At 39.3% G+C, this 12,910-nt stretch overlaps 1 protein-coding gene and 1 long non-coding RNA gene across 3 annotated transcripts; both read left to right on the top strand.

Annotated features, from left to right (window-relative positions):
* Positions 1 to 4,799: 4,799 nt before the first annotated feature.
* Positions 4,800 to 10,262, top strand: LOC104244109 (BTB/POZ and MATH domain-containing protein 3-like). Of its 2 annotated transcripts, none has more exons than XM_009799428.2 (4): positions 4,800 to 5,550; positions 6,518 to 6,866; positions 7,605 to 7,915; positions 9,716 to 10,262. In XM_009799428.2, the coding sequence occupies exons 1-3, from the start codon at positions 5,156 to 5,158 to the stop codon at positions 7,890 to 7,892; spliced, it is 1,032 nt and encodes a 343-aa protein (XP_009797730.1). In that variant the 5' UTR covers positions 4,800 to 5,155; the 3' UTR covers positions 7,893 to 7,915; positions 9,716 to 10,262. The 2 variants fall into 2 exon arrangements, with proteins under 2 accessions (XP_009797730.1, XP_009797729.1); XM_009799427.2 differs by having other exon boundaries at positions 4,801 to 5,550; positions 7,605 to 7,875.
* A 122-nt stretch (positions 10,263 to 10,384) lies between these two features.
* Positions 10,385 to 12,885, top strand: LOC104244112 (uncharacterized). The gene is made up of 3 exons (XR_011406019.1): positions 10,385 to 10,559; positions 10,649 to 11,108; positions 11,497 to 12,885. It is a non-coding gene; the product is annotated as an uncharacterized lncRNA (long non-coding RNA).
* The last annotated feature ends 25 nt before the right edge of the window (positions 12,886 to 12,910 follow it).

Below are 12,910 nucleotides of genomic sequence, written 5' to 3'. Positions count from 1 at the left end.
TCTCGTCTAATAATTAGTCCCACTAGAAGTGGAGTCTTTCTTCATCGAGGATCAATTTTTTAAGGCCCTCAGAAGTAAGGAAGTTGGGATGCAAAGTAAAAACCTAATTTAGAAACCTTGTCATAGCAAGTCAAGAAAAAACAAGTAGTAAACAGAACAAGTACGTTAACGCCGCCGCATTATGCATTGCATTATTTAAAAAACACTCTCCCCAAAGAGAGTGTATTTTATTTTTATCTTTTTCTGAAGCCAACGACTTTAGATAATTGGCGAATTCCATCGATCGGGATAGCAGATGCCACTCAGTAGATATCAAGAGCAAGACAATACTCATCCTCCAGGGATCTTCAGAAGGGGGTGAGTAGTTGTGCCCCAAATTCCCATGGTCTGGGGACTGGGGAGGAGGGACATCCTCCTTTCGGGCATTTGTGGCCGATGGGGATAATGTAGTAGTTGCTGGTAATGAAGGTACATCCGGCATGGAAGGAGATGAAACTGATGGTGTTGTGGGTTGAGAAGCAACTTCGATGGAGGCAATGTTGTTTGTTGGTTGCTCATCAATCAAAGGCGGAAGAAGCCCGGTACTCGGCCTCACAGTATCGGGAGAACCAATTGGGACCGAAAAGGGAGAATTGGCATTCTCCACCAAGTCAAACTCTTCCAAGAGCACTTGGGCATCATCCTCGATTGGGATTATAAGCTCTTCAGATTGAGCATTTTGTTGAGCTTATGAAGGACGTTGTCTCCTTTGTAGGCAAGCCCCTTCATCACTGGCTTCCCCATCATTTTCAATAACCACAGTGGCTATGGTTGGCTTGGTTGCGGCTTTCTTCACCTTTTTATTCTTGCCCTCGACCGAATGCTGCCTTTTTGGTTGCTTATTCTCTGGTTGGAGAAAGCGCTTCCTCTCCGAGCGCTTCAGAGAGGAAGCGCTTGCACCAAAAGCAGATCCGATGGTGTCTGTTCGGGTGAAAGCCTCCTACAACAACCTCACAGCCTCTACGGAATCAACCAAAATGTGCTCTCAGGGATGGTCGTAGAGCCCTACGGGAGACCCGAATCTAACAAAAAGGTGAGGTTAACCTGTTTTCTTATGTATAAAGATAAAACAAAAGCAGAATTGGTTTTACGAGTCAACATACCATGATTCTTGGACCTCCATCCATATTTGGGGGTTAACTCTTTCCACCTGCGGGTCTCAGGTGTGGTGATGTCCAGGATCTTCTGACCCCACCAGTCCAAGCCTTCAATTCTTGGTGGTGTCCATCGAGTTGCTGAAATAATGAAAAAAGACGGATCAACAACGACATGAAACAACTATTTTTTTCAAAAAAAAAGAGATAGACTTTGAACTTACGTGTACGAGTCTATGAGTCAGGAAAGGATGAAGTTGTGGCCGGGATGATATCCCTGATGGTAACAACGACAAGCGTCTCCATCCACCTATGGTCGTTTTCGTTATCCATGATAGTGATTAAAGTATGGTGGCCATGTTTGCTGAAATTTATTACTACCCCACAAAAATCTTGGGGGAGTAAAGATCCATCACACGAGCCAAAGTGAGGTCCTCCTTCGTTTCCTAGCGCAACCGCTGCAGACAGGCCACTGTTTGCCACACCGAAGGGTCCAACTATGCCAAAAAAACTTGGTACCGATGGCACAACTCCATAATCACGGGGTCAAGGCCCCCGCTCAAAGAAAACGAACCCAAAGTGAATGGGTACATATAAACGTACGTAAAGCCCTTCTTAGTGAAGGTTACTTGCTTCACCATATCGGGAGCAATAATGTTTAGGTCATGACAATCATAATCCTCCTCACAACAGGAATGTTGGAATGGCAAATAGAAAAGGGGTATTTGGCAACAACCCAAGTACAATAGCTTGAAGAAGGGAACTTCTCTTCAAAGTCCTTGGTTGTGTTAGGGATAATGGTGCTCACCGTAGGGGGGTCAGCATCAACGTTGATTTCTTTGTCTATGCTCTCCTTCGGACACCTACTGAAGAGAAGACTCGAGATCTTTGAAGAGTTAGTGAAAGAAGCCATAATCAACAGAAGGTGATAAGATTTCTTTGAAGAAGATTAAAGAAGGATGAATGCAGAAAAGAGTTGAATGCAAAAAAGGTGAGAGAGTTTGTAAAACTGTTGAGTGTAAAAGAAGAAGAATGAGGCGTATATGTAAAGGAATAGAGGGCTAAAATCGTGGCCATGATTACCTCGAGAACCATCAAAAATATTGTTAAATCATTGAGTAACATGTGTTTGGGGTATTAAATACGAAACATGCATGCGTCTTATCAAGCATAAGAAATTTTTAAGAAGGGTTCGAAAAAATTTCCGCCAAGAAAGGAATCTTCACCAACTTCCCGATGACACAATGATGTGCCACCGGATAGCAGGGGGGCTATCTGTATAGGGTAAAATTAATTCACACTAAATACTCGAATGATAGAGTGACACGTGGAACCGGAGACAGACATAAGACGAAACGTGTGGAAACCAAGACCGAGGGCAACAACTTTAGTTAGCATCAGGTAGACCCCGATGGGAACATTGTCAACAAGGGCAAACAAATATTTTCCACCAGATGACATTCAATGAAAAATATTCCTCAGTATTAAATACACATTCGTTATAGAGAATTTTGGCATTCATAACCTGCCGTTACATATTCATCAATGACCCTCATTATTGTCATTTCAAAAGGGCTTGATCCTAGGACCTTGTTTCCTAGGTATAGCTATAAATTGTGGCTTCAACAACCATCGTAGGATACAAAAAATTTGACAAACTTATGCTACATATTATTTAAAGCTAAATAATACTTTATTTTCTATTTAACATTATTCCTATTGCTGTCTTCGGAAGCTTGCTCCCGAAACTAAACTATCTGCTATTCAATCTCGATTTCAACTAAGTCTTGAATTTTATTTAATTTATTTATTATTTCGGGATCAAATCGATTCGCTTTTCTATAAACCACGCTATAAATTCAACTGTACCGTTTACGAGTAAACAATGTATTTGTGATATGTGTCTTGGGTAAGGTAAATACAATTAAAATAATGAGAGAGTTGGACCAAAAAATTAAAATTAAAAGGACAATCGACCGAAAGGTAGGAATGGAAAAAAATATATGATTAATTATCCATTATGCCCTCAAAATACGTGTGAGTTACCATAATGCCCCTATTTGGGACATATGTGACATTAATTTTTTGTCTCAATGACATTTTGGGTGAGTTTTTTCTTCTTAAAACACAAATGCCTCTCCTTGTTCTTGTTCTTTTGTTATATTGTAAAGATAGAAAAAGGAAAAACTGACTTTGTAATTTACTTCTGGAGCAGTATACATTAAAAGATACTGTATTAAGTTAAGTGGCAAAACTCGAATTTTAAGAGTCAAATTTCTTAATTTTGATCGTAAATTCAGATACAAAATTTTTAATTTTTTTGAAATAAAATTTATATATTTAAAAATTATGTAAAAAATATTTTACATTACAATATAAAAAAGTTATGGTTAAAAAAAACTACGCACGAAGGGAGTAACTACCCCGCGCAAAAGAAAAAGGGAACAACAACAACAACAACAACCTAGTGAAATTCCACTAGTGGGGTCTGGGGAGGGTAGTGTGTACGCAGACCTTACTCCTATCCCGAAGGAGTAGAGAGACTGTTTTCGAAAGACCCTCGGCTCAAGAAGATAAAAAGATAAAAGGGGACAATATCAGTAACAACGCAGAAATAATATGAAAAATAGGAACAACATGCAATCAAGAAGAAAGATACAAAGCAAAAGCGAAATAGTATACCTACCAGACTAGACTCACAAACTCATGACATAAGCCAAGACTCAACTACCTCCTACCCTACAACCCTAATACTCGACCTCCACGTGTTCCTATCAAGTGCCATATCCTCAGAAATCTGGAGCCTCACCATATCCTGCCTAATCACCTAATACTTCTTAGGCCGCCCTCTACCTCTTCTCGTGCCCTCCACAACCAACCGTTCGCACCTCCTTACCAGAGTATCTGGGCTTCTCCTCTGAACATGCCCGAACCATTTGAGCCTCGCTTCCCGCATTTTGTCATCAATGGGAGCCACACACACCTTTTCCCGAATATCATCATTCCTAATCTTATCCATCATAGTATGCCCGCACATCCACCTCAACATCCTCATTTCTGCTCTAGATATGTGATTTCTTAACCGGCCAACACTTAGCCCCATACATTATGGCCGGTCTAACCACCGCTTTGTAGAACTTACCTTTGAGTATCAGTGGCATTCTCTTGTCATATAATACTCGAGATGCTAACCTCCACTTCATCCATCCTACCCCCAATACGGTGTGCGACATCCTCGTCGATCTCCCCTACCCCGGATAACCGACCCAAGGTACTTGAAGCTGCCTCTACTCGGGATGACCTGTGATTCAAGCCTCACATCCACGCCCACTTCTCCCTGCTCAGTGCTGAACTTACACTCCAGGTATTCCGTCTTCGTCCTGCTAGCTTGAAACCCTTAATTCAAGAGCCTGTCTTCAAACCTCCAGCCTCGTGTTAACACCGACTCACGACTCATCAATCAGAACTATGTCATCGACGAATAACATGCACCATGGCATATTCCCTTAAATGTGGTGTGTTAAGGCATGCATCACCAAGACAAATAAGAACAGAGTGAGAAAGAAAAAGGGAAGAGAAAGAAAAAGAAAAAGCAAAAGAAAAAGAAAAAGTAAGGAAAAGAAAGAAAAGAGATCCACCAGATTTTGACAAGTCGCCGCCAATGAAACAACGTTTTCTTAACATCGTAAAATCCCAATTCCAAAGCCTACCAAAAAGCCATAAATCCATCAGATCAAATCATCCACTGACCACATCCACCTCCTTTACCCCCCCTCCCCTCCTCCCCAACTACCACAATTTCTTCACCGCTTCGTTTTCCTGCCGTTCGCTCCTCAGCTTTCTGCAGTTTCCCCAGCTAGCCAAACACCTGCTTAAACTGTAGTTTCCTTCCAATTTTGCTTCTCAAGTATCAATTTCCCATTCTCTTTCGCACCTCAACTTTGATCCCTGGGAAATTCGATTCCCCATATCTAGGGTTTCTGTTTGTATTCTCTTTTTTCACCTTCATTCATTCCCATGAAATGATCGTTGATTACGAGGACCGCGGTGGGGGGGATGATTCTGATTCCTGTTCCAAGTCGATAAACGAGACGGTGAATGGGTCCCACCATTTCACCATCAGGGGTTACTCCCTGGCTAAAGGAATGGGTCCCGGAAAGTACATAACTAGCGATACATTCACAGTGGGCGGTTATGATTGGGCCGTTTATTTCTACCCTGATGGTAAGAATATTGAGGATTCTTCCACGTATGTCTCTGTTTTCATCGCCCTTGCTAGTGAGGGCACTGATGTCAGGGCGCTGTTCGAGCTGACTCTATTGGATCAGAGCGGTAAAGGGAAGCACAAAGTTCATAGCCATTTTGATCGGGCGCTCGAGAGTGGCCCGTATTCTTTGAAATATAGAGGAAGCATGTGGTATGTCTGCAAATTTATTCATCTGCTAGCTTGTGTAATGGCACTATTAAATTAGCAAGATTCGTGGCCAAATGGTTTATGTTTTTATGTTTCTTAGGGTTTATGTTGCGTGTACTTGGGGTTTGCATATTAGAAGTTTGTCGATATACTGGAAATAGGAGTGCTTTTGCCTACCCTTGTTGCATTTTTCTTATTTCTCTCATTGTTGTGACCATGAGGTCACAGGTTCAAGCTGCCAAAACAGCCTTTGAGGCTGTATATATAAGACCCAATCTGCTCCGGCCCTTCCCCCGACCTCGCGCATAGCGGGATCTTAGTGCACAAGCCTTTGATCTTGGTTGTTGAGCTGGAAGAGTTAGAGTAATTCAGAATACTGAAATCTTCCTATTTGCAATAAGTATATGGTGGAATAGTCAAGCTGTCCACAAGTTGATTCTGACGCCACTGGTATTTATAAGATTTAAGAAAAAGAAAGGTAGAAAAGAACCAATCCTTGGTTGCAGGGGTATGTCTAACTTTGTCTCCGGGAAACGCTAAATGATTGCTTAGTTTTTTAGAGAATTGACTTACTGAAATCTGGGTCAGCCTCATGATTTGACCCCTGGCTAAACCATTTGAGGCCTCAACTTTTTCTTTTTACCACTTTGAATGGTGTTTGTATGTTCCATTTTCAGTTCTCTCGTGAAATTTCCATATTAATGATCAGTTGATTAAACCACAGTTCATTTAGTTACTATTTTGTAAATCTTGTATTAATGGAATAAAATAATTTTTTTAGTGAAAAATGTAACAGATTTGATATATTATGATTGCCCTTCATAACAAGAGTATCCTTGTTAAAGCTCAAGATAATTCACCAATTGTTTAGTTGGGTCACTACACTACCTTTTTGATTCCATGGTATTTAAGCACATTGATAACTTTCTCTCTTGCTCGAACTAATGGAATTTCTTGCCTGTACGTACAGGGGTTACAAACGATTTTTCAGAAGATCAGTTTTGGAAACTTCTGACTACCTGAAGGATGATTGCCTGTCTATGCACTGTACTGTTGGAGTTGTGAGAACTCGTGTTGAAGGACCCAAAGATTATAGTGTTTCTGTTCCTCCATCAGACATGGGCCAAAGTCTCAAATATGTGCTGGATGCTGAACTTGGTTGTGATATTGATTTCCGTGTTGGCGAAGAGACTTTTAAGGCTCATAAGTTGATACTAGCTGCTCGTTCTCCAGTGTTTAGATCCCAATTCTTTGGGCTTGTGGGGAATCCTAATTCTGACAAAGTAGAACTTGAGGATATTGAGCCCTCAATTTTCAAGGTAATAAGTTCTTGCTTTTTTTGTTCAAAATAGGTTCTTGCATTGATATAATGATTTCTGCTATTAAAAGGAAATAAAAAAGAAAGCTAGGGTGAAAATAGATAATTGAGGGGATATCAGACCTCCCATGGACATTCCAGATTCATTTTGTATGTTAAAGGTGTAAATGGATTATATTTCACTGCTCTTTATTAGACTTCCTTTTTTAGTTAGCATTGTTATACTTAGGCTTAAATGAATCTTATGGCTAATGTTCTGTACATTAAACATCTTTGAACATTACAGTATTTGGTAAAAGTAAATAAATTTTTTCTACAAGCAGAATAATTTTTTTGGTAATGGAAAAAACAATCCTACATACAAGAGCTATACCAAAAAGTAGAGAGTTTACAGAATGTGATTTTTCAGAAAGATAGCCAATTTTCTTATATAAATTGGAACCTCATGATAATACTAAGTTTAGATGGTTTTCTGGAATTTATATCTAAGAACTAACTAAGCTGACAGAATGATGTCCTCCATTATTCTATCACTAAGAGGATATATTGAAAGAAGTTAGCAGTTAGCTAAGCAATTCCATCCTTATAGTCATGGTGTTTCCACCACAATTTTCCCAAATCGAGTTTCTTTCCATAAAAGCTGTTCATTACCATTATGTAATGCACATGCGTATCTTGTGCCAACCTTAGGGCTTTTTCTAATAGCTGGAATGATTGTGTACATCTGTTTGTTTTGTAGGCTATGCTCCATTTCATTTACTCTGATGAGCTTCCGGATTTGCTTGAGATTGCTGGCTCTACTTCAACATGTACATCTACAATAATGATGCAGCATATATTGGCTGCAGCGGACCGCTTTGGTTTAGATAGGTTGAAACAGTTATGCGAGGCTAAATTATGTGAAGAAGTTAATGTGGAGACAGTGGCTACAACTCTTTCCCTTTCGGAGCAGCATCAATGCCTACAGCTTAAAGCCATATGTTTGAAATTTGCTGCAACAAACTTGGGAGGTGCGTGTAGTCCGTAGATGTGAGCAGTGCAGTGTTTCAGGTTATGTCATTTCTAGTTTTTCAATGTCTGTTGATCTGCAGACATGTTTTTGTCTCTGGTTATTCATTTCCAGTGCATTTGTGCCATATTTCATTGTAGTCCAGTTCAAATGATAAGCCAAGATAAGAGTTGGTATCCATAGACCAGAGCAATAGTCCCTTGAACTCCTTTTGCTAAATGACGTATGGATATGCTTAGGTTCTGAAAATTCTCTGTTGAACATCATTTTCAGAAAAAATCTCTGTTGAAATCTTGCTGAAGGACCTTGCTTTTGTATAAAAAGGTGATTTTGGCTTCCAATAGATTATTTGTGGTGTTAAGTTCAGGAATCGGTTGTGAGGCATCTAGCAAAATGGGTATCCATGGAAATATAATAACAAGATTTCCTTTAGAACTTCTTTAAAATGTTTTGGAGCTCTTGGTGGAGGATTGTTGAATGTCAGTACTGCCAGTTGGTTAGGCTCCTAGGCTTTGGCGGAATTGCTTAAATTCTTGAAAGAATATGTTAGTGGTTTTGGCTATTGGAGTTAGTATCTTTGAAAAGGATGTATCTTTAAGATTTGCAGTTGCATTTTCTAAAGGAACCCCCAAATTCTGATAGCCAACAAGTTACATTGAATTTTATCAATCTGCTGGCCTTGTTTAGCTCGTTATCTAAGTTTGTCGTTAGTTAATGTGGTCGGGTCCTGTACGTGCGAGAAGCTAGCTCGTCAGAGATGCATGTTTGCAGGTGCTTCAGGGGGTGGACGTCCACAATTCACCTCTACCAAATCTAACCTAGATTGGGTTTTCTAGACCCAATGGTACTAGTTGCGGATAGATAGATGATGAGATCTAACCTTTGCATCAATCTTCTTTAGCATGGGGGCACACTTGTTTTAAAACTAAGGGTGAGTGTTTCTCCTTTGCTTGTCTAGCCAACATATGCTTATTCTTCTTTTAATAACTCCTAGTAGGGAAAAAAGCCGAAAATTTTGTCTGACCTTGTAGATGCACGTAACTTTTTTTCCGTGTACAATATTGAGTGTCTGGCTTCATTTTCTTAAAGATGAAGATTCCTGATATAGGTGACACAGGAATCATGGAAAATGATAGTTTGATATTGTGTGTAGTACTATTTTTAGAGAAAATATTTTGTATTATTAAAAAGTTAAGTTCTGAGGTAAAGTTCCCAGAAATTTTTGCAGAGTAGATATATTCCTGCTACACTTCTCCAATCGACACCATAAAAGAGAATGTTTGGATCGATACTTGAAGTTTGAATGATGGAATGAGAGATTTAAGAGTGGGAAGACATCCAAAGGTGTGGCTTAACGCTCATTATAGTGGGACGAATACCATGAGAGAATAGAGTACAAATCCCAACAGAGACAAATTCCTTGGCGATTTCTTCCCATCTGCCCGTTTTAAATTTTGTATAATAAAGTTGAATTACTTGATTGTGTCTCATGGCTGTTGGTTTTTAGCTAACCTTATATTTATGACCATATAGCTTTTGATGCTGATTGTGCAAGTTGAAATTTGAATAATAAAGTTGAATTAATTGATTATCTCGCGCCTGCTAGTTTTTAGCTAACGTTATGCCTATAATCTGGTTTGGGCAATGTGTTACGAGTACTGGAAGCCTCAACATGTGACAATAATATTGTTTTCCTCTGCTGGAACTATAATCCGTGCCATACAGGTTCTTGCTTAATTTTGTTTGACAGCCTCAAGTTCTTAATGTATGTGTAGCCTGTATAAGATGCGTTTCCTCCATTATTTCAGTAAGTTGCTAAAATACTGATTGTTGTTAAACAGTTGTCATGCAGTCAGAAGGATTTAAGCACTTAGAAGAGAGCTGCCCGTCACTGTTGTCAGAGCTACTGGAAACAGTTGCATCAGTTGATGAGAAGGCGCCTGTGATGTCTAGCAAGAAAAGGACTAGCAGCAGCATCTTTGGGTTGGATGTGGCAGCAGATGGTGCTGCAGCAGAATCTGTTAATCCAAATGCTAGGCGTGTGCGAAGACGGATGTAATCTTATAGTAGTCTTTGAGTGCAAAGCAAGCTTCTTGGTAGAAAATCTGCTACTAGAAAATTTAGCTAATGATTATGTTTATGTAAGTCAATTCGTTGTTATCGGGATGTAGGAACAGTTCTAATGAGCTTAAGTGATAACTTTTAATGTTAGCATTATTGGTTTCATGTCCTCTGTTGATCCAAACAACCTAAGGGCAGGATAGGTGGTATATAATGTATCTTGTTATCTTTTTGACTACCCGAGCTACTTGTTTCTGTAAGACACAGCTTTAATGAATATGTAACGAGTTCCCCATATACGTGATGCACGTATTATTTTTTTGCTCAGTTTTGATTTTATTGATGTGTGTGTGTTTGTCTGTGGGTACTTTAAATGTCTGATGCTATAGTAACTTCTTGGTTTATAAATAATACTGAATAACCATATGAAGCCCTTTTATCGCAATAGGAAAAGCATGCGTGCAAATGAAAGACGTTGACTTGAAAAATCTTCCAAGAGAAGGAAACTGTGTGATGACTATAGCTTTGCTGTGGCATATGACAAGGAGCCTAGAAGTGAAAGCATTTCAAAATCGCCTGAAAAGGGAATCAAGAGAGATATTATTACCTCTCCCACAATCTCAGGTGAAGTTCAATACCTTATTAGCGTCCTTACTGTTAAAGGTCCGTGGTTTATGCTGTCTTACTGAGCAGTATGCTGTCTTTCTCTACAGGAGTTGGGTTTCAGAATCAGTTAGAAATCATCAGAAGTATCTTAATGGTAAGAGACTTCAGATTTGAGTTTGGGCTGCATTTCGCCACTTTTGTATAGTTTTCTTCCTATCTGGATTAGATACACTTTTTTCTCGAAAAAGCTTTTGACCGGAGTCAACTTTTCCTTTCCAGTAGAATTTAGCATTAAGTCTTTCAAGGTGCCACAGCTTTGTATTAAGGTTCCTGAAATGGAAGCAATTGGTTCGCTGAAGGTATTTCACAGACACTCTATTTTTTGTTCCCGTCAATCACAGATGCATTGTGAAATCTAGAAAATCTTCAATCTTTAATCAAGATTGCTGGACTTTATGCATCCAGGAATTCTAGTATTTGCTGTAGGGATTCGATGTATACACTGTTTATGTTAACATTGGACCAACTAAAAAGATGATCGTATGTGCAAATGTTAAGAGCAAGTAGGTATGTTCTTTTTCTTTTTGTTAAGGAGCAACTAGATATGTTTTTGAGAGGTTCACTCAGGTTTCAATGGGTGCTGCATTATGCCCTTGGTATTAACAACTACTCCTATTTTCATTTAAGCTTCTTTGATTTTGCATGCTTATTAGGCATTTTTTATGTGTGGAAAGCTTCATATTACCTTCGAGGAGTCACTTGATAGCTCTTCTAAATGTTTTCTTATGAGGCAGTCTAGAAACCAAATTTTCTCGTTAAATTCAAATAAACATTTTTTACAAGTGGAATTCAAATAAACAGTTCTTTATCTTTTATGCCGAGAACAACTTTTTCTGTGCCTGTTTGTTTGACTATAGGAATTTCAAATAAACAGTTTTTTTTATTTCTCATGCAGAGAACAGTAAATAAAGCTGTTACAGCTATCCTTGGAAGTGGCATACAAGGGTGTACCCTAGTGGTCAATGAAGTGGATAACCATGAGATCTCAGGTTCAAATCATAATAAAGACAAATACACTAGGTTGCTTCCCATTTGTCTAAGCTTTGGTGGACAGAGTTACCTTATACTTGTGTTGGTGGGAGGCGCAGATCTCCTATTGAATTAGTCGAGGTGCGCGCAAGCTGGCTTGGATACCACCCTTATCAAAATTAAACAACTATCACGGGAAGTGGATTACGGTTGACCAGGGAAAGGTCAGAGATGACAATAGAACTCTACAGCAGGCCGGTATTTCCCAGAATGGCAATCTTCACTTTGTAGCCTTGTTTTCACCAAAGGTCCTCCATCAGTCCCTAAAGATGATACTCCTGCTTAAGCATCATACATTACAGATCAAGAATTATCTAGGTATTGTTGGGAAGATGAGCCACATGTGGGAATATACTGCGTACGTTGTTGTTATTGTTGCTGTTGTTGTTGGGAAGATGAGTACTTGTATGCTTTTGAATAGTGATGCTTTGCATAGTTATCAAAAAGAATAGAGGAAGAAATGTTACAACAATAGGTTTTGGCTACTATATGGGTAGCTGATGGTGTCTAATTAGTCATTTTTATATTCAGGCGTCCACCTAGTCCTATCTTAGAATTGGGGCCTCCCAATGCTTTGTCAGATCCTCCAGCGACTAAGTGGGACAAGCATGATGAGAATAACCATAAACTGGAGATTTCACCTCTTACGAATCCGATTGATCAATCAGCTGATGATACTGTTCCAGATTCTAAAGCATTGGCCATAGTTCTGCCTGTAAATGCAGAGACACTTGCCGTGGTTCCTGTGAATCATAAAAATAAACGTTCTGAGCTTTCACAGCATAGAACAAGGAGACAATTCTCAGTCGCTTAAGTAGAAGCACGAAGCTGTAGAACAGCTTGGAACTGGAAGGTATGAAAATATTAGCGCTATCTTCACGAGCAACGAGAACAGTTCGAAATTGTAAGTTTCACGGTTGATCTGCATTTCAATCGTTGGTAATGCAGGTGGCTTGATGTTTAAATGTGTGCTTTTAATAATGTTGATCACCGAACTTATGTTTACGTGAAGATCAGACATTGTCCATGGGAACACCTCAGGACTCACCGAGCAAGGTTCACAGAAAATAACCCGAGGTAGACCTGGAAGGTTATTGAATTGCGATGCATACGTCCCAACAGAGGCGGATCCAGGAATTTAACTTTATGGGTTCAAGATTTAGAACTCTAGCACATACCTCAAGTTACTATACAATAATAACCGAACGTAATGGTGATATTTATTGAATATATATTTTGTTAGATGGTTCGATACTTGCTGCATATATATATATATATAT

The sequence above is a fragment of the Nicotiana sylvestris genome, chromosome 3 (genome assembly GCF_000393655.2).
Source record: "Nicotiana sylvestris chromosome 3, ASM39365v2, whole genome shotgun sequence".
In the NCBI taxonomy this organism is placed as follows: domain Eukaryota; kingdom Viridiplantae; phylum Streptophyta; class Magnoliopsida; order Solanales; family Solanaceae; genus Nicotiana; species Nicotiana sylvestris.
This window is presented reverse-complemented; position numbering and strand designations above follow the sequence as displayed.